This window comes from Podarcis melisellensis (assembly GCF_964234715.1).
Source record: "Podarcis melisellensis genome assembly, chromosome: 3".
In the NCBI taxonomy this organism is placed as follows: Eukaryota; Metazoa; Chordata; class Lepidosauria; order Squamata; family Lacertidae; genus Podarcis; species Podarcis melisellensis.
In genome coordinates this window covers 57,696,194-57,716,448 of record NC_138530.1, presented here as the reverse complement: position 1 = coordinate 57,716,448, position 20,255 = coordinate 57,696,194, and the positions used below count along the sequence as shown (strand labels likewise).

Genomic DNA, 20,255 nt, shown 5'->3' with positions numbered 1-20,255 from the left:
CCCCAAGTTTTAGGCTAAGTTGCCCTTTATTGTTCAAGTTTGATTATTCCAGTAGATATTGATTATAATCAATAATTATCTATGCCCTGACTGGGTAGAAGATAAAAGTGTGACTTAATTGCTTTAGTCTGTTTCATTCATGCATGCATTTGTCTGGGGGGAAGGGGAAGATTTTCATAGTTGGTATCAGCCTGAGTCGTTGTGAAAGCTTAGCACATCAGCTGCCAGACCCTCATAGGCGAAGTTGCTTTGCATGTTTCCTGAAGAGAACCCCCCAGAAAATATTGATTCTTACCTGGAAATGAGTTACATTGAGCTCAGTGAGGCTTTCTTCTGAGTAGATATGGCAATAATTGTACTGTGAGACTGGTTTCCTGGTGGCAATTTAATAGAGCACATATTTAGCATTTCTAATTGGGAGGGTCATCTGGTTATTGGTTTAATTTTAGTTTGGAAAATACAGTCAAGATCTCACTCAAGTAGCAGAGCTATGTCTGGTTTGTACTGCTGCATTTATGGAGCTGAATGTTTCAGCGTGCAAGGCAGTTCCTTTACATAGACAACTGAGCTAGATGTTTGGCAAAATGCCAAGCTACAGCTCTTCTCACATGTCTGAGAGAAGTTTTGTATGGAAGAGAATTCAGTCATGTGTGCTCTCACATCTTTACCAACTAACTTGAGTAGGTAGATCTAGATCTAGTAAGTGCTAGATCAGCACCTAATGTGTGACTTGTTGCAGCCATATGGATCTTTGAAGCCTCTCTGGTTAAGGGCTTTTTAAAGGAAGGTTTGGGAGTCCTGTCAAGCCTAGAATTGTGGCTTATTTAAATACAGTGATGCAGATCTTTTGAAAATTGTTATTCTACCCTAAATCAATGTTGATTTCTTTAGTTTAATCTATGGCACTTTACATAGAACAATTTTACAGATCTGTAGCTGAGGAGTTCATAACCTTGCACATGTGTTTTGATTTACTTTTAGTAAAAACGACAAAGTATTTCAGGCTAACTTTATGCTGGATGAATATCTTAAAAGATTTCCAATAGGCCAGTGGTTCCCAGTTGGTGGTCCACAGACCCCAGGAGGTCCACGTAACCCACCCAGGGAGTCCATGGAAGCATTCACATAACAAAAACTACCATGGAGATACCAAAATTTTCTAAAGTAGGGGTTCCATGGCTTGATTTTTCAAAAACAATACTTAGCTAATTGGGAACCATTGCAATAGCAAAAAGTATTTGAAGTGGAGTTTGTTGAGGGAGGGGGCATTCGGTAAAGTGGACAGAGACTTGATTGGCACGTAACACTATGCCAAACCTTAGGGAAATCAGAGCACATGGGCACCTTCAGGGAAAAAATTGTGGCTGAATACTCCTTCCCTAGTCTGGCTTAGCATTTTGTGTGAACCTGGGTTTTTGGTTCTTGTAGTTTGGCAGCAGGAAAACTGAAAAGAAAAAGCCACTGTTTTTACTGTGAGTATCTACATGCTCATGTGTTGTCACACAGCCATGTTTTGGCGTATCATTATATATGAACTTGGCCTTACGTAGTTCAAATATTAGTTTCAAACAAAATGGAATCTTCCCTGGAAATTTCTTTATGTACTTCCTAGAGATGGTACCTGAAAGAAAGCTAATTACAAGTTAGATTTTAGATTTGACTACTATTTCAATTGCACAACTCATCCTGTTTGGTGTTTACCATCATATTACTATTTAATTTTAAGAAACACTACAATTCTAAACTCAGAGAAAAAATTCACTCAGTCACTGTTTTAAAATAGGTCTCTGGAAGTCACTAAACTGGCACTGTACATCAAAATATCATCATATCAGAGTTCTTTGTGAATTGATCTATTTCCTGAGAATGCTGAGAGTGCTCTTAGTTTCTAGCTTCTCTGTTGTCACTCCATTTCTATTACTGTTTATAGCTGCTTCGTTTTAAACACTGAGTAACTATTCTCGTGAAATTGTTACAGTGAGTTTGTTTTCAAGTATTTTTATGTACCCTGAAGTTTTACTAGTTATGTTGATAACTAATCTTTCACAGATATTTTCCATCAGTACAAGTGCCATGGAACTCTAGACTTGCATGAATACGTAATTTCATTTAATAGGCATTTTCTGTAATACTTCATGGAAGTTTATTAGTCTGGCATTGCCAAATTATGAAGCAGTTTTCCACTAACAAGTATTGATTAGTCTTAAATTCTGTCAGCCATTGTGATTTTAAAGAGTTTAGTTGTTCATAAATGTGATTAGAAATGTACTTTGTTACATTTTTTAGTTTTGGGAATACTCAGACAATTTTGTACTTTTTTTTAAAAAAGGTTTCTCTTTTAAAGACTTCTAATTCTCTGACACCGAGTTTACACACTGAGAATCAATATATTGGACAGCACCTAATGAGTCCCATCAGGGGGAGCTATTATTAATAATAATAGTTTGAGTTGTACCTACCACAATAACTGTTCAATTTGTAAAACCATTATTTTCTAAGTACCTCAGTCCTTTCTAACTGGACATACCTAGTCTGTAATATTATGTGCTTCTACATAGCATGGGCTTTTTAACTGACATTGGTGCCTGTTTCTTTGTGTTGATATTTGTGTATTTTTGTGTGCCCCCATTCCTGTTCTTAATTTGTAAAAAATACATATTGATTATATTTTCAGGTCATCCAAGTCTCATCCAGGACCTGTTGTCCATATTAGTGACAATCCAATGGATGAAGGCAAGGTATGTTAAAACTTGGAAATGAAAAAAAAAATGTTTAAGAGTTGAATTGTTTCTTAACATTAACTTATTTCACTTAGCATCTCTGTTTTGGATGCTAATAGTTTGTAAAACAATGTGAGGTGTCAGGTGTATTGGTGGCAATGTCCGACTTCAAACTGTAATATTTTGTTGGGAAAGACTTTGATCTCCTTAGGTGAGAGAGGTACAGAAAGTGTTCTTGTGTTGCTCTGGGTGAGAGATGGCTTTTTTGTTTTTATTCTTCTTTTTCTTCTTATTCATTGGACTTTCTAATGTTGAAGTGCTCTTATTCAACAGAGCTATCTTTTTGTGCATGCCTATTGGTTGTTGCTTGTTTTATTGAAGGGAGAACTAAGTGGATGGTGTGGTACAAGGAGAGTGTGAATGCTTCCCGATTGAGGATGACAGCATGGCTCCTGAATTCTTGTTTTTTATCATGTGTTAGGGTTTTTTTTTGTAATAGTTATGAGATTTTCTTGATATATGCTGCAGTTAGGTTTTATTTTGATGTTGTGTTTTGATGTATTTTGGTGTTTTGTATAGGCTTCAATTATATGGTATATATTTTATTTATGTGCTTAGTTACATGGTTCTGAAATCAATTGTTGCTTAAAATGTGGAATTTACTTTTATTACCATTAGCAACAGTTTTGAATATGAAATTACTGCATTTTTAGTTTTTATTTTCGTTGACATACATAAACTGCTTAGAGATTTATGTTGAAATATGCATGTTAAGTAAATACGTTTATTAATAATAGGAATAGAATTTGGAAGTTCTGGTGAGAACCATGTTTAGGTGTAAATATCTGTGTCAAGATGCCCTTATCAATAACTATTTGGATGAAGTGTTATATATTCCTTTGCAAAAGTGGCCACACAAACACACACCTGGGGAAATGTGTAGACTGCTTTGGGAGCCACACAGGGGCCACTGCTGTGGGCTAATTGAAGCAAAAAAAAAAAAAAGATTCCAGTGGTGAATGGGTAAAACAATTATCCTCTTCATTACTTTTATACTATAAAGCCCTCTTCCTCTACTGAAGGACATGATAGGGCTTAGAAACCTATTATTACTGAAAAGATAAGGTCCTTATTGTGAATTAACATTAAAAAAGGTTTATGTCCATCCTTCACGTTTCATTCATGTATAATTTTGTGCTCTTCTAAGAACAACAACTGAAGTGTCTTGTCATATGTCCTAGAGACTGATCCCCCAGAAAAACGGTAGTTAGTGGCAATGAAATCATCTCCAGCATCTGGACTATTATGCAAGCATCGCTATTGGATGTTCATAAGTAGCGGCTTATGACACAATGCTGTTTCAAAATTATATGTATAAAGCATACATAGACATCTTGCCAATGTAAACTCATACTTATGACATTTTAGTGACATTTTTAGGCAGTATACATAATTTGTATACAAGAAAGAGATCTAATTTTCCACATTTACTGGATTAAATGGAATTTAGTACTTCAGAATGCTTTTTTTTAGTAGGATTATGATATAAATCTTAAATGTTAGAAAATCCTCTCGATATTCTGATACTAGGATTAAAAAGGGATCTTAAAGATATTTCTGTGCAAATGTGGGCGGGGGCCTTACATAATAACAGTTTTGACACGGGTGCATACCAGATTGGTGAAGATTATTTCCAAGCGGCAGGAGGCATTTTATGAAGTGTGCAGTAAAGTTACGACAGATTTTCCTCTTTAATACCTTTGCTGTGAAAAAACATGACTTTTTAAAAATATATCGGTTCTTTTAGAGTGACTTTTTAGGTCTCTAGGTTTCCAGTTTTGAAATTTTTACGTAGTGGATTTTTAGAATGGCTTAAAACTATTTTTCTCCCTAAATTATTCAGTCAAACATACAGTCTGTGTTTGTATAGGGTATAGATGGAGGATTATCTGTGCCTTCAGTTACAGTTCTCATGCAGATGAACATACTATCATGTATTGCTTCTCTCCGTAATAGTAGAAGATGATAGTTGGAAACGTTTATTTTTTAGAGTACCACACCAGTCAAACAACTAGTTTGATCCTGATGCTGCCTTCTACTCTTATTTTTTTACCCTTGCCTAATAGCTGACTGTTGTACAGGGGAATCCCCGCTTACGCGAGGCTTCCGTTCGTGGCCACTGCACACATCAGTGGGACGTGCGCAAGTCCTTCCCGTTTTGCTCCCACCCCCATTCCACCCCCTTTGGGCACCAAAAATGGTGTGTGTGTCACACATGTTGTGGTTATGCGCGACTGGGGAGCTGCCTGTATTTCAATTCAAGAGCTGATTACTTTTGGTGGTCTGGTTTTATATTTCTTCTGTGAAAGACTGCAAAAACTTTTAGTTCAATACCATGTGCAGTCTCCATGCTAAAAACTAATATTCAAGTCGATGTAATATGGTCCACCTTAAATGTACACAAACTACAAAAACAGAATTTTTATTTTTGAGTTCGCAATAAAGGAGCATTGCACAAAATTAAAACAAACCACTTCAGGCACAGGTGAGATATTTTATTTCAGTTTTTCTGTGTCTTAAAAGGGCAAAATGCATATTAGAACTGTGTCTTAAAAACACAAAACAGCCACTTTTCCTGTTACATAGTTTTCATCATGCAGTGTGGTTTTTTTTTTGATGGAGTTGCATTTGAATATTCCTGTATTTGTACAGTCTAGGGTGTATCTTTCTGCATATCTGAATTGGTTCTTATTTATTTACATTAGGGTCAATCTTTTCCTTTGACCCTTTTGGTAGTGAGTCATTTAGAATATTCTACGTTTTAAGTCTAGTTGCAATGTGATAAGTGGCAGGTGACCCTGCATACTTGAAGAAGAGGAGGAAACAAACCATATTGGGGAATTTAGTAATAGTAGTAGCAGCAGAAAAACATCTACTTCTGCTTCATTGACTATGCAAAAGCATTTGACTGTGTCAACTACAGCAAACTATGGCAAGTTCTTAAAGAAATGGGAGTGCCTGATCACCTCATCCGTCTCCTGAGAAATCTCTATGTGGGACAAGAAGTTACAGTTGGAACTGGATATGGAATAACTGATTGGTTCATATTGGGAAAGGAGTATGGCAAGGCTGTATATTGTCTCCCTGCTTATTTAACTTAAATGTGGAATTCATCATGCGAAAGGCTGGGCTGGATGAATCCCAAACTGGAATTAAGATTGCCGGAAGAAATATCAACAACCTCCGATATGCAGATGACACAACCTTGAAGCTCAACATCAAAAAACGAAGATCATGGCCACTGGTCCCATCATCTCCTGGCAAATAGAAGGGGAAGAAATGGAGGCAGTGCGAGATTTTACTTTCTTGGGCTCCATGATCACTGCAGATGGTGACAGCAGTCACAAAATTAAAAGACACCTGTTTCTTGGGAGAAAAGCAATGACGAGCCTAGACAGCATCTTAAAAAGCAGAGACATCACCTTGCCAACAAAGGTCCGTATAGTTAAAGCTATGGTTTTCCCAGTAGTGATGTATGGAAGTGAGAGCTGGACCATAAAGAAGGCTGATCGCCAAAGAATTTATGCTTTAGAATTATGGTGCTGGAGGAGACTCTTGAGAGACCCATGGACTCCAAGAATATCAAACGTATCCATTCTGAAGGAAATCAGCCCTGAGTGCTCACTGGAAGGACAGATTGTGAAGCTGAGGCTCCAATACTTTGGCCACCTCATGAGAAGAGACTCCCTGGAAAAGACCCTGATGTTGGAAAAGATGGAGGGCACAAGAAGAAGGGGGCAAGATGGTTGGACAGTGTTCTCAAAGCTACCAACATGAGTTTGACCAAACTGCGGGAGGAAGTGGAAGACAGGAGTGCCTGGCATGTTCTGGTCCATGAGGGTCACAAAGAGTTGGACACGACTAAATGACTAAACAACAAGAAGTAGCAGCAGCAGTAGTATTTATACCTCACATTTTTCCCTGATAGGATTCAAGGTGCCTTACAGATTATAATAGGAATTGATAAAAACATAAAAAAGAATAATTAAAAACCAATTAAACATTAATAGAATTAGGACTATATACATATATAAAATCTGTTTAAGGCATACAAATAATTGCAGTAAAAGCATTGCAGAAAATCAAATAAGGACTCAGGTAATTTATTTTTCCTAATCAAGCTTGTATCAAGTTTTAAGATTAGTGTTTCTTCAGGGTAATAATCAGACTATGCATGCAAAATAATTCAGTTCACTACACTGCATCTGCTTCATATAAATGGTTTGCCACAAGCTGGGAGTTTCAGTCTGTGGTGATCTTTATTTCCTAGATTTAATACCTCTGCGTGTTCATCCATGGGTGGATTCATTTAATTCGATTGAGACTGAAGCAACCATGAGACTATTTGTCTGTATTTTTCTGACAATTCAAGTGTACTTTAAACAGTCTTTGAAATTGCATATCATAGTATCTGTATATTTCTTTTATGTCGGAATAGTCTGTCAGTAGGCATGTCCTAAACACTGGGTTTAGTATTTAAAATATATTTCATCTTTTGGTGTCTCTGATAGTATTGTTACAGTTTTAGGATACTGTTACCTTTTAGTATTATGCTTCTATAATTGTCCTTAACATTTGCATTTTAATCCAGAAATTTTTAGAATTGAATCACATGTATTCAGGTACTAGAAATAACTCATTTTCACTCCCAGAAAATTAATATTTTCTTTGGTTATTTATTACAGCTATTGATTGGTTTTGAATCAGGAACAGTAGCATTATGGGACCTCAAATGCAAGAAGGCAGATTACAGATACACACATGACGAGGTAACTGAAGTTATTAATCTGGCAGGTTTTTGTACTCATGATATTAGAATTAAAGCAGTTTTGTAGTTTAACATTAGAAACATAGTTATTTGCTTGTGTTTGTCTGGAACGATCTCCCCCAACCTGTTGCATTTAACATGTTTTAGCTGTGCTGACTGGGATTGACAGGCGTTTTCATCCACAACATCTGGAGGGCACTACAATTCTATGATTCTATTATATATGTATACAAGTTACACAGATTCATACATTAACACATTGAAGCATTGCTGAAAAAAAAACTTCATAAGATAGCAACAGATTTGGGAATAACGTTTCTGAGGTTGCTAAACTTGCATGTGCTATATGGACTTCAGTGTAGTGTGTGTATTTTATAGTTCTTAACTACAGCATCTGAATGTTAATGTTGAAGACATGGGGAAATGGGGGTGGAGAGATTAGGAGAGAAATGCAGGAAAATGTCAGAGGTTTGGATAGACCAACCTCCCCCCTCCCACAAGAAAGTGGCTACAGTAAAGATTGCACATGTATGCTTCTCTCATGCTGCTGTATGGTGTCGCGTTCATCAGACAGCAATACACAGGCTTCAGTCTAAGCAGTTTTTTTGCCCTGCAAAAAGGGATGGATAGGAAGATTGGCTTCTAAGGTGACTATGGAAGAGGGTTATATATTTTTCTTAGCCCAGCTATCTCTATACTTTGGTGACAGAGAGAGGCTATATTTCTGTACAGTTGAAGCAATCAAGGGTGTAGTAAGGGTGCAATTACACTCAGGCTAAGCATTCTCTGATGTGTCTCTATCCTCCAATGATGTGGAGGGATGTCAGGGTAAACAAGTAGCAATCCTTGCTTATCTGCTTCTCACTCCCCATTCCCCACCCCAGTTCATTACAGGTTCCCAGTTTGGTTTTTCTAGAACCTCAGAAAGCATCTGTATCTGTGTCTAAAGTGTGGAGTGGACGAGAAACAGTTTCCTCCTATAATTAAATGTGTATGAACGTCAGAAAATGAAGAAAGCTTTAGCAAACCATTATGTGTTTAGGTTCAGCAGTGACTAGTTTGGGCCAGCAACTATACATTTGCATTTTAAATGAAGTGACATTTTTAGATCTGTGGAAAAGGAACTGATTATCTTAAACACCATAACTGACTCATCCATTCTGCTCTCTGGATTAATGAAGTAGGGAATTTGAAAAATGCTTTTCTGTTAATTGTTGGCTATGTGCTTCTAGGCATGGTTTTGGGGAGCAATTGGCACAAGGAGAATGGGGATTAAACATGGCCATAATTTTACTGATCACAACATATTGGAGTTTGGCACAGCAACAGGCAAGAATCTGTATCGGGCATACACATCTCCCAGCCCAGCCCACCTACTGGGCAACCATAGCTGCTACTGTGAGTCCTGCTATGAACCTGAGTGTGTGGCAGCCATTCACCCATCTTACCCCTCTGAGCCTAGAGCCATAGTCTTTAAAGTGCCATCTTCAAGACCCCACTGGGGTCCCCTCATAAGCTTCAGATCCTGTCCAGCGCACTCCCACTCAAAAAAACCTGATATGGCTGAAACATAAATACAACTGCTTCCTCTCTTTGAGGTAGGCAAAAACCTTTCAGCCTAGTTAGGCCAATTAAGACAGTATAATGTCTTTCCAACAAATGTCCACAGCAAAATCACACCTAGCAAAAGGAACGTGGGTTGGAAAACTGACAATTCCAATACTAGTGCTATAAAAGGCAAAGGGACCCCTGACCGTTAGGTCCAGTCGTGACTGACTCTGGGGTTGCGGCGCTCATCTCGCTTTACTGGCCGAGGGAGCCGGCGTACAGCAAACCAGAGCAGCACACGGAAACGCCGTTTACCTTCCCACCAGAGCGGTACCTATTTATCTACTTGCACTTTGATGTGCTTTCGAACTGCTAGGTTTGCAGGAGCAGGGACCGAGCAACGGGAGCTCACCCCGTCCCGAAGATTCAAACCACCAACCTTTTGATCGGCAACCCCTAGGCTCTGGCTTAACTCACAGAGCCACCCACGTCTGAAGACGTCTTCAATTTTGACTGTTTCTAGTTCTCTCCAGGTATACTTCAGAATTCTAGCACTCTAATCCATGCAAACAGTGGTTCAGACCACAGCACCACCCACGTCCCTATAGCCTGGGCTTTATTTATACCATAGGAATGGACCAGCAGGAATAAATTCTCACATTGATCCATTTCACAAGCCTTCCCCCTGAGGTCAGGCTGATTGGCCTCCAGAGTCAGGCCAGGTAGAATGCAGTGTGGCCAACCACCCAACCAGGGAGGGAGACCTCCCCGCAGCTTTTCTCCATGTCAGTGGCACAATGCTGCCTCACCACAAAATGGTGGAGAGTTGGCGATTCTGTTTCTGTTTTTTTGTAGTACTTAGGTTATGTAATTGTATCGTATTCTTATTACCAACTGCCCTGGATTATATTCCTATAAAGGAATACCATAAATAAATACCTCTCGACAAGTTCTCTTCTGGTTCATGTGCATAAACTTTCAGTATTCTGATTACACTGCTGACTTGCAGCTATCATCATAATCCTCTTTCTTTTAGTCACTTTACCTCATAGCTTGGGACACTGAGAACTGCTTCACACAGTACTGCATATATCCTGTTTGGTACTTACTGCTGTAAATGCGTAAAGAGAAAACATGTACAAGACTGAACTTTTTTATTGCAGTTGAACCATTTCTTTTTTCATTGGGAAAATGAATATATATATTGTGATGCTGAATAATGTGTGAAATAAGTATTTTTCAATATTCTAGGAGTCCTCAATTCAGCTGTTGTGTTTATAGTATCCTAAGATTAATACTACGGTAATTATAGTTTAAAAGTCTGCAGTCTATGCAGGAAGTTTGGATATGAAGAAGGGAAATAGGAGCACAGTAAAGTGACAAATTGAGCCCTTATGGTTACTTTTTTCTAATGGTTAAATAAAAAATCTATATAAATAACATGTGAGCTAAAAGGGGAGATGTTTTTGGTTTCTTGCTGTGTATTTAAATTTCGCCAAGGACAGGAATTAGACTCATCCTTGATGTAGCCTATGAGGAACAAAGCCATGGGTCATATTCTCCATTTCCATTCACTGTTTCTTTTGTAACCACAAAGAGAAGCTTTTGATTTTCAAGTAACCACAGTTCCCCTTGGTGTCCAAACGTGGAAAAACTTGTTTGTTTTCATGACTAGAGAGAACAAATTGGTTTAGACCCATGATTTCACATCCTGACTTGTTTTCAAACCATAGTTTCAACAACCCCCCATTTTCTAAGTTTGGATATTGTGAGAAATTTCAACTAAAATAGAAAGCAGGAGCTTTGAATCTCCTTGCAGGCACAAAAGAGGTAAAGTGAGGAGGTTCACCCTCATTTTTTTTATAGCAGGAAACTTTAAATTCTAACTTGTCCTGTCTTCTTAATCATCAGATAATTAAACTTTGTTTTTTCTAAAATATAACTTTTTGGTTGCAGAATATTGGGCTTCTGATTACATATTGTCATGCATGCCAGCTATGGAAGCTAGAGTTGCTATAACAATGCAGTCTTTGGTAATAGACTGTTATTGCATACTTCTTTTTTTGATAGAGTCAAGAATTTCTTATGCTATATTTACTCTACAAAAAATGTGACACATAACTATTTTACTACTTCATTTCACATGTCTTGTTCTATGTAATGTCACAATTCTGTGTGGGATTTCAGATGCAATTGAAAACTGCCTTAGTAATGAGTAATTTTAAACTTGCAAATGAACAGTAGAAGCAGCCTATTTGAAGGGTATCCTTCCTATTTCTGTTTGGATGCATGGTTTCTGGTAACATTATTTGTACTTAAAGTAAAAATAAGACAGCTATTGAATCATTGGCTGCTATGGATTCTTACTTCATGAACATTGGCTAAGGGCAGTTTCAATATTCTTCCAACATGCAGATTGCAAAAAAAAAAAAAAAAGCCATACAGTATCTAAGAAATCATGTATCATGTGAAAGTGGTAGTAACATTTGTAAGTTTTCCTTATTATATAACTGAGTGTTGACTGTGGACACTTGTGCCAACATAACCCTTGCGATGACCAAACTGTTGTGAATATATTTGGCTTGGATCCATAATGCCCCCTTCCAATCTGGGCTATTTTATTCTGTATTGTGGTATTAAAATGTTCCTGTCTTAGAAGGGGAGAGGAGTAGAGGAAGGAGGCCCAATATGTGCAGCTAGGAGGAATAACACCGTTTTAGAAAACTGATCATTTTCTACGTGAAGTGCTTTATTATATTCAGAGTGGCATCACTACCAATTTATCACACAAGAGCAACATTCCAGCAGCAATAAGAGCTCTAACCTGGAAGCAGTTAATGAATATTTGTGGTGCTATTTCTAATCTGCTTGTTATCCCCACAGTAAATTTTGGCAAGTTGGACTTATGAGTTATGCTGATAAGCAGGGACAAAGCTTAGCAAATACAGCATGTTTATCCTTTGGATGAAGATGCTCTCAGGTGGGGTATGAGCTCCCTCTAGCACTTGAAGGCAGGATTGCCGCTGAATTTGAGTTTTCCTCCCAACTGACCAGCCCCCAGCAGTTTTTTATTCCTGCCTTTGTGCTGAGATGTCGTGTCCCAAACTCTTCATTCAGCTTGGCTCAGACTTACGTCTTGACTGTGTTTGTCTGTGTACCTGTGTTTCTGGAATTTGTCTTTGTGCTGTTGGTATTGCTTGTTTTTTTTAAAAAAGGTTGTGTCTGTCATGTTATTTGTGTGAGGCAAAAGCTAGTGTGAGCTATCTCTCATTCTGAGTTTAGGGTGTCTTGCGTAGGTTAATGTTTGCATCTTGCAGGGGTATTTTGTTGATTGTGGGGAATTTGGTTGTTATTTCCCACTACATTTTTTCCTTCCTCTCTGGCAACTTAGTTGTTTCTTTTTGACTTTTTCTTTTTGGTCATATTGCTTCCTTTCCCCCTTTTCTTAGATAGGCAGCTTAGTGTTCTATGGCTGTGTGAGGAATTTTTAACAGCTGCTATGTTCTCCTTCCTGCCATTTTTGAAGCCCCACCAGAGCTCTGAACTATCAACCACAGGAGATCTGCGCTTAGTTACCGTAGATCACCTATCCTGCCAAGCAATGGCCAGCAACTACTGGATTATGGTTCCCCCATTGGTTCCAGACAATTTGCTGCTGCAACTTTGAGGAAATAGTGGGCCAAGAAAACACTGCTGAAGGCTAAAACCCTTATGGCAATGTATAAGTCTCTACTTAATCACTGCATTTCTCAGTTGGCATCAACTTCTGGTGTGCAGGGCTCCAGCTCTGAATCCATTCTCATTGGGTGAGGCTACTATCCTTCATTGTGTCCCAGGTAATATAACTGCTAAGTCATGTAGCTGAGAGAGCCTCTAAAGCTGCCATGTCAAAGGCAGCCCACCAAAAGGAGTCTGGTCTAATTTACCGCTCTTTTCTTCAGGCTTGGTTACACAAATATCAGTACAGGTAATCAAAACTGTCAAGTATGCCTAGTGCTTCATCACTACTGCTATTTCCCCCTGACATACTCTTGGTGTGGCTCTACCTCATCCTCAGCTGAATACTGAAAAGCTTCAGCAATTCAAAGAGGCACTGTTGTCAGACTTATATAAAGACTTACCTGGATCTGTCCAGCAGGCTAAACACCAATTTCCATCTCTTTGATATCCTGAAGTCCTGAATCAAATAAAGGGAACTCTCCTTTCTGGTTTATTGCAAAAAACAAACAAAAAACAAACCCCGCAAAGGATTTCCATCGTTGGGGCATAAAATATTCCTATTCTTTCAGCTGCTTTGGTTTACTTTCTGGTTGCCAGGGCTGTCATTCCCTGAGGAAGTTCCTCTCAAATGGCCATTGTCTGAGGAGGTTAGAAGTAAAGTTTCCAGGTTTTCATGCAGTGCTGCAGGGCTTAGCTATTTCAAAGTGTAAAGAGCTGTCCAGTTTTAACAACTGAAAGACGTTGTGGACCCTGCATTAGATCTGTGAGAGACTAAATGGGACTGGAGTGTTGTTTCTGAATGCAAATAAATGAAAGAAAGAAATGGTCTCTAATAGACTGTTTTCAGGTCAAACAATGCCTACACTTATATTGTAAGGCCATGGCAGTACAGGATCTCAGTGCCCCAGCTGAGAATCCTGCCTCTTCTATATCACAGAAGCACCAGTTTTCCTGATGCAAAGCCTCATGGAACAGCTGTTTCTGCTCCCATTCTGTTTCAGAAACTGGTCAGCCCTGAGTGGAATGAAGCTTCATAGTGTAGTCACTTGTATGTAAGGCTCCTGCCTTAATGGGTGATGTACATTCCCTTTACCCAGAGTTTCTCAGCTGGATAAAAAGGATGCTAATCAGAAATTTGGGGAGATTGCATCAGTTACACAGGAGGTATTCATAAGACCCCCCCAAACAGGAATTAAGGTATCATATTTCTTGTTTTCCACCCCTAAAATTTCAGGGGCCAAGGAGTGAAGCTACTTGATTGTGTAGCATAAACACGGTTGCATCAGGGTAATCTGAACCGCCAGAGTGTTCCTACTGTGTTGAGTGGTTATCAAGTTATTTCCTCCAACCTTTTCACACTAGAGATTAAGTGTGCCCATTTCAGACAGGGATATGAACCCTTTGGTTAGAGACAGGGGATAGTCCTCAAGCTGAGGCGTTTTCCCACTCTTTTTCTGAAGGCACTAGAATATTAGGTTAAATGTTTCTCCTTATAGACCTGAATCTCCCCAACCTCTGAAGAGCCAGCAGGGTGTTGCCAAGGTAACCACAGACAAGTTTGTTGACTCCTCTGCAGGGCCACTTTCAAATCGGAATATGAATTGCTTCATGAGTTTGCATAAGGATCCAAAGGTTTTCTCTAAGAGATGGAGGCATTTCAAAGAGTTGCAGCACAGAGCCTCAATTTCCTTTTCTGACCAGCTGCAGTCCTAAATGAATGCATAGAATTATCTTATGTATCCATGAGGAGTTTGAAGGGGTTCCTTAGGGGCAGGCCATGTAGATACCCTGTTCGGTGAAATTAGAAATGAGTTTGTCTTTTTTTAAGTTTCATCAGGCTTTAGCCGTAGCCATCACTCGCTTTTTGCCAGGGTTCATTGGCAAACCAGTTCATTGGTTTAAGGAACGCCAGGGATATTCACCTTCAGTAGAGATTCTCTCTACCAGTTGTAAAACTTAGCAAATGTTTACCGAGGATGACGGAAGTTTTTTCTACCAAATCTAGGCAGTTGAGTAATAAAAGAGGTACAAACTTTAAATGAAACTGAAATAATAATAATAATAATAATAATAATAATAATAATAATAATAATAATAATAAATACCCCACCCATCTGGCTGCGTTTCCCCAGTCACTCTGGGCATCTCCCTTTATTCCTTTATATGTCAGGTAAGTCTTTTGGACAGTTTTGAAGAGGATAAGGTCTCTAAGCCTTCTATTAGTCCTTGGTGTCTATTTAAACTGCAATTTAAGGTTACGATCACTGTCACGGTGCTTGTTTTCATAGCGATGCAATACTCCAGCTGATTTCAAAGCCTTCAGGGCAGTTGTTATTGAAATTTTCTGATGTCCTGTAGTAATGCTCTTTCTCCTATGAACACAGGATATTGAACAAGTATCCCTATCCCCACATTCCAGTGGTTCAGATACTTAATCAAAAACATTGGGTATTACCGGTAATTCCATTTTCTTTGTTGTTTACATATGTAAACTTATGGAGGCTGAGTTGTGTAGCTATAGTATCTTTTCCAGAGTTGCCCTTTCACCTAGCAAATTAACATTTTACAGAATAGTTTGTGAAATAAGCACAGTAGAAGGAAACTAGTAGTGATGCTGTTATTGGTTGTGTGTGATGTTACATAACTTTTTTCTGTTGCTTTTTGTATGCTTATTCTCTGCCAAATAGTCCTTTTTCTTTTGAAGTTCCATACAAACAGTCAGAAACCCACTTTTAGGCATATGGAAATCATCACGACTACTAAGATGCTAAATTGTTCTCAACTTGTTTAATCAGAATGACATTTAAAGACAAATACCAGTTTCTGGTATTTCATTCTAGATGCTGCCCTGGTAACCATGATTACTCCAAAACGAGGAGCATATTGGCTAATTTAAGGGAGCATTCTATAAAAGAGAGAAAATATTTTCCTTTTTTAGGACATCTTATGACGAGTCTTCAGTCCATTCAGGAGGCAGAAGCCTATTTTTGATGTGTGATGTCACTAATGTGGCCCCCTGCTGTAACCCCAAGACTGGAATTTGCCCTACACCCAAAGGTTAGTGAGTGTGATTAGGCTAGGAGTTAGTTGCATTATAGTTGATAGCCTCATGGGCAGTCAGTGTAGTCTATAGGAGCAGACTTTGGATATGTTTTTCTCCCTAGAAACCCTATATTTTTTTTAATCGTTCTGAAAGGAAGGTGGGGGAACTTCTGAATTTAAATATCAATACATGTGGTGCAAGTTGGAAATTTCATTTTCTAAAGCTGATTTCCAACATGATTTGCATTAATGTAGTACCCATTTTTAAAAGACAGCAAAAAGCAAGGATACTTCTGGAGTTCCTCTCAAATAAATGCTGAGCACTCTAGGTGTGCAGATACTCAAGGATTCATTCACACAATTCTATGAAAGTAGCACTTTGGAATTTGTGGATTAGAGATTGATTTTTATCAATTTAAAAATACTAGTCTTTAGTTGGAAACAGAGGCTTACCTAGGGTTCCTTGTGCCCTTGGCAACGAGCTGTATTGGCACACACACACACACCCAGAAGAAAAACACTTTACCACAACAGCCGAATTAAAGATTACTACGTTTTACACAACCCAAGTACTCAAAGCATCTGGCGTGAGGGTGAGGTAAGGAGGAAGGGCAAAAAAGTCTGCACACCTTTCTACCGTGGTGCGAGAAGGATGGGGAACCTCTCTTGCATTTGAGCTGACCATGATCGCAGCAGCAGCGCATCACTGCATGCATATACGCCATACACTCCATAGTCTTGATAGGTGAATTTTGGGGCCCCTGGCAGGGGCCGGGTTCACCAACCCCTAGGTATGCCTCTGCTTGAAAACAGAGGGTGGAATATATATAACAAGCACGTAAATCAATATTTTATTAAAGATTGAGTTGTATCATTTTTAGGGTTTTCTACATGTCTGCCATAATATCTGTGTGCAGGAGGGACTCTGCTAGTTGAGTGGGATGTATCTTCATTACTGATTTCCATTGGAGGTGGATGCTTTAGGAGACGTTTTTGAATTCTTTGAGTCCCAAATCTAATTCTTGTTTTGTGCCAGTGTGAACAATGGAAACATTTACATTCTATTAATGAATGGTTACTGGTGTCAGTTATTTAGCACTAATAATTCTACTTAAAATTTGAATATTGAGCAAAATTTGTAAAACCTATCCAGGTATCTAAAAAATATTGTGGCATAATAGCTAGTGAACTTGCTACCAACATCCCTACAATAATGGCAGGTCCGTGAGACTACCTTCCCCCCCCCCCCCCCGGGTTTTCAATCAGTGACACACAAAATAATCAGCACTACCTTTTCCCCCTCGTTAGTTCCTCTGAGTGGAAGCAGGTTACCTATTGTGAGTAGGGTAAAGGTTTTGCCCATGCTACCACAGTATTCCCTAGGGACAGCACTCAACTGTTCTCCAAAGGAATGAGTAATAAATCAATCATAGAAAAAATGTGAGAGCAGTAAAATCTGATTAAGTTAACAGCTTTTATAAGAAATAGATAAAATTATCAATTGGAACTAGATACATGGCAGCTGTTAACAGTTTACATAAAAATAAAATTGAACATATTGGTTGTGGAGTGCACATTTTTGTGAAGATATAATCTATAGAATGAGAAAAAATGGTAAGTGCAAATAAGTTGTTTCTATTTAGTTGTTTCAGTGTTAAAATTAAGGCATGTATGAACATTGCTGTTTAATTGGTAATGTTAGAACCAAATCTATTTTGGTATGTTTTCATGTAATTTTTCAAATATAGTTAAAGCTGAAAAAGTAGCAAATGGAGCATTTTTCATGGGCTCAAGTAGTGCCTTTGTATATGGGCTCAAGGCATGTACTCAGCAATGTTGGGGAAAGGCAAAATCTCCTGCTCTCCCAACCTCTAATTCCCATGTTTCAGTGTGAATTTTTGCCTTCTGCAACAAAGTCTGCCTGATGATAAAAAAGGGGAGGGGCAACACCAATCAAGAAACACTTTTTACACATTACATCTAATTATGTGCATCATCCACCATCTCAAATGATATTGGATGTTAATTTTGTTTATTTTCATATTTGATATAGTATGCATATTCTTACATAAGGATGTTTTAATATTCAGTGTTCTTAATATAGTACTAGTTATCTGTTTCAGTTATCCTGAAGCAAGTATTCTTTGAAATATGTTGGGTCTATTAGAAAGCTAAATAAATTCTTTGAACTTTCCTTTCCCTTTTTTCATTTCCTCATTACTGCCCATTTGTGTTAAGAACTGATGAAAATCTCTTTTTTACAAGTTGTTGTCCTGCAGAAGGAAAACTCAATGATTGACTATATTTTTATATTATACACAGAAGTCTAATAAAGTCTTATGGGCTGTACCTCTGGCAGTGGCATCAGTGATGGATAGGAAACTACCTCCTTCATGCAGATTTGCACTTGTTTCACACTTAGAATACTGATGTCACAAACGTAAAAAATAAATACTTGTTTCCCACTTTGCAAGGAGCTTGGTTTAAGTGGGATAAAATTCTTTACTTTTCACAATCCCAACTGAATCCAGCTCCTCAGTCTGGAGAATGACTAATAGTTTCAAAATGCACCACTTCTTTCACTTCCAAAACTAGGTCCCCAGTTTGGTGGGCATGTATCTTGGATGCAGTGCCTTCCCTGCTTCAAATGGTTCCAAGCATTTCTATCTCTCTGCCTATTCGTAGAATCTTATAGTTGGAAGGGACCCAAGGGTCTTCTAGTCCAACCCCCTGCAATGCAGGAATCTCGACTAAAGCATCCATGACATTTCCATGAGACAAAGAATGTTGGGAAATGCCTATTGGATATATTACCCAAAAATGGGGTGTAGGTGGAAGAAGGTGCTATATATTGCAGGGACCCGAAGGGCTACAGTTTGCATCTTCTCAGCTTTCTGTGTCAGCCTTGCTAATGGGGTCTACTTCACTGGTCAGGAGTAGCAGACAGCTTTTGCCCCCACAGATGGATTGCACCCAAGTGATGTGCTTTAAAATTTATATATCCAGCTCATCATCACTGAAGAGGAAGGGAACACTGTACACTTGTAGAAGATGAGTAATTGCAAACCAGGGTCTTAATTTGCAGTTGGTATTATTAAAACAAATAGGTTGAAAAGCTCCCCAGATTCCTGCTTTTCCCCCACCCCGGTTGTCTTCTAAATTACACTGTTCTTGCTCATGAATTGAGGAAAGGATCAGTTGTCAAGAAGCTGACAGATAACAAGCAATATTTTCATGGTGGGAAGTGTGAAGTGGTGGGATTTGATTACAGGTAGTAGCAGTGTTGGTCTGCCATAGTCAAAACAAAATAAATAAAATAAAATAATAATAAAATTCCTTCCAGTAGCACCTTAGAGACCAACTAAGTTAGTTATTGGTATGAGCTTTCGTGTGCATGCACACTTCTTCAGATTTTTGATGTGTAGCAGAAGGCTTGGCTTGGCATCTCTTCTACCCAAAGCTCCAGGAAATGTATTCTTAAGTGTGCTTTCTGTTATCAAAGAATCATTTAGAACAAGTTCACAAAGGCAGAACAGGAAAATACTTTAAATTTTCCCCTTAAACTTTATGGCGTAAAAGGACCGTTTACAGAACTGTGCAAGCCCCAACAGTCAAAGTGCTGTGCGCCAGGGCTTTGAGATGCAAATGATCAGTAGTGCCTACAAAACCCCCTTTGTCCCAGTCATGTCTTTACTTGCCCTACACCTGACATGATATAGGCCAGTGGGTGTGGCTTGGGCTTTAGGCCAAATGGGGAGGCCTGGCAGACCTAATTAGAGGCTGGAGGTTCCCTGTCCCTGCAATCAAGGCTTCTCTATCTGCAATACACAACATTTCCTAGCCTGATGATTCCTGTCATGATGGACTTTCCCATCACTAGTGTGCAGTTAGACCCCTTCCAGAATGAAGAGGGAAATCTGCTTTCCAGTTCTACAGGAGAAAATTTCACCTTTCCTCATGCAGTTGCCTTTGTTCATTTTTGTTGTTCCTTTGATACCAACATTTAGTACAGAGACAATAAATGTTTCCATCACTTTCCTGTGTTATTGTTGAGTCACTTCTGTTTCTCTTTCTTAACCCTGACTTTTGCTGTGATACATAAAAACATGGTCATGTGGACTTTCTGATGCTATGAATGCACAGTTTATGAAGTCTTGTCTCAAAGTTTTCTTATATTGCAGCAGAGTGATAGAATAATTTGGGAATCTGTACAGTGGTACCTTGGGTTAAGAACTTAATTCGTTCTAGAGGTCCATTCTTAACCTGAAACTGTTCTTAACCTGAGGTACCATTTTAGCTAATGGGGCCTGCTGTGCCGCTGCCGCACGATTTCTGTTCTCATCCTGAAGCAAAGTTCTTAACCTGAGGTACTATTTCTGAGTTAGCAGAGTCTGTAA

General features: G+C 38.7%; 1 protein-coding gene across 7 annotated transcripts in view; it reads left to right on the top strand.

Moving 5' to 3' along the window:
* The window catches only part of STXBP5 (syntaxin binding protein 5), a 117,051-nt gene that overhangs the window by 40,347 nt on the left and 56,449 nt on the right, over positions 1–20,255 (top strand). For 6 of the 7 annotated variants that reach the window (XR_014166723.1, XM_081905149.1, XM_081905148.1 and 3 more), the window contains exons 6-7: positions 2,675–2,738; positions 7,466–7,549. Coding sequence is in view for 6 of the 7 variants with exons in the window: in XM_081905149.1 (XP_081761275.1) it covers positions 2,675–2,738; positions 7,466–7,549 (148 nt within the window). In the remaining variant the exon portion in view is untranslated. Of the gene's footprint in view, positions 1–2,674; positions 2,739–7,465; positions 7,550–15,807; positions 15,874–20,255 lie in introns of those variants that run through there. The other variant, XM_081905150.1, reaches the window with a different exon arrangement.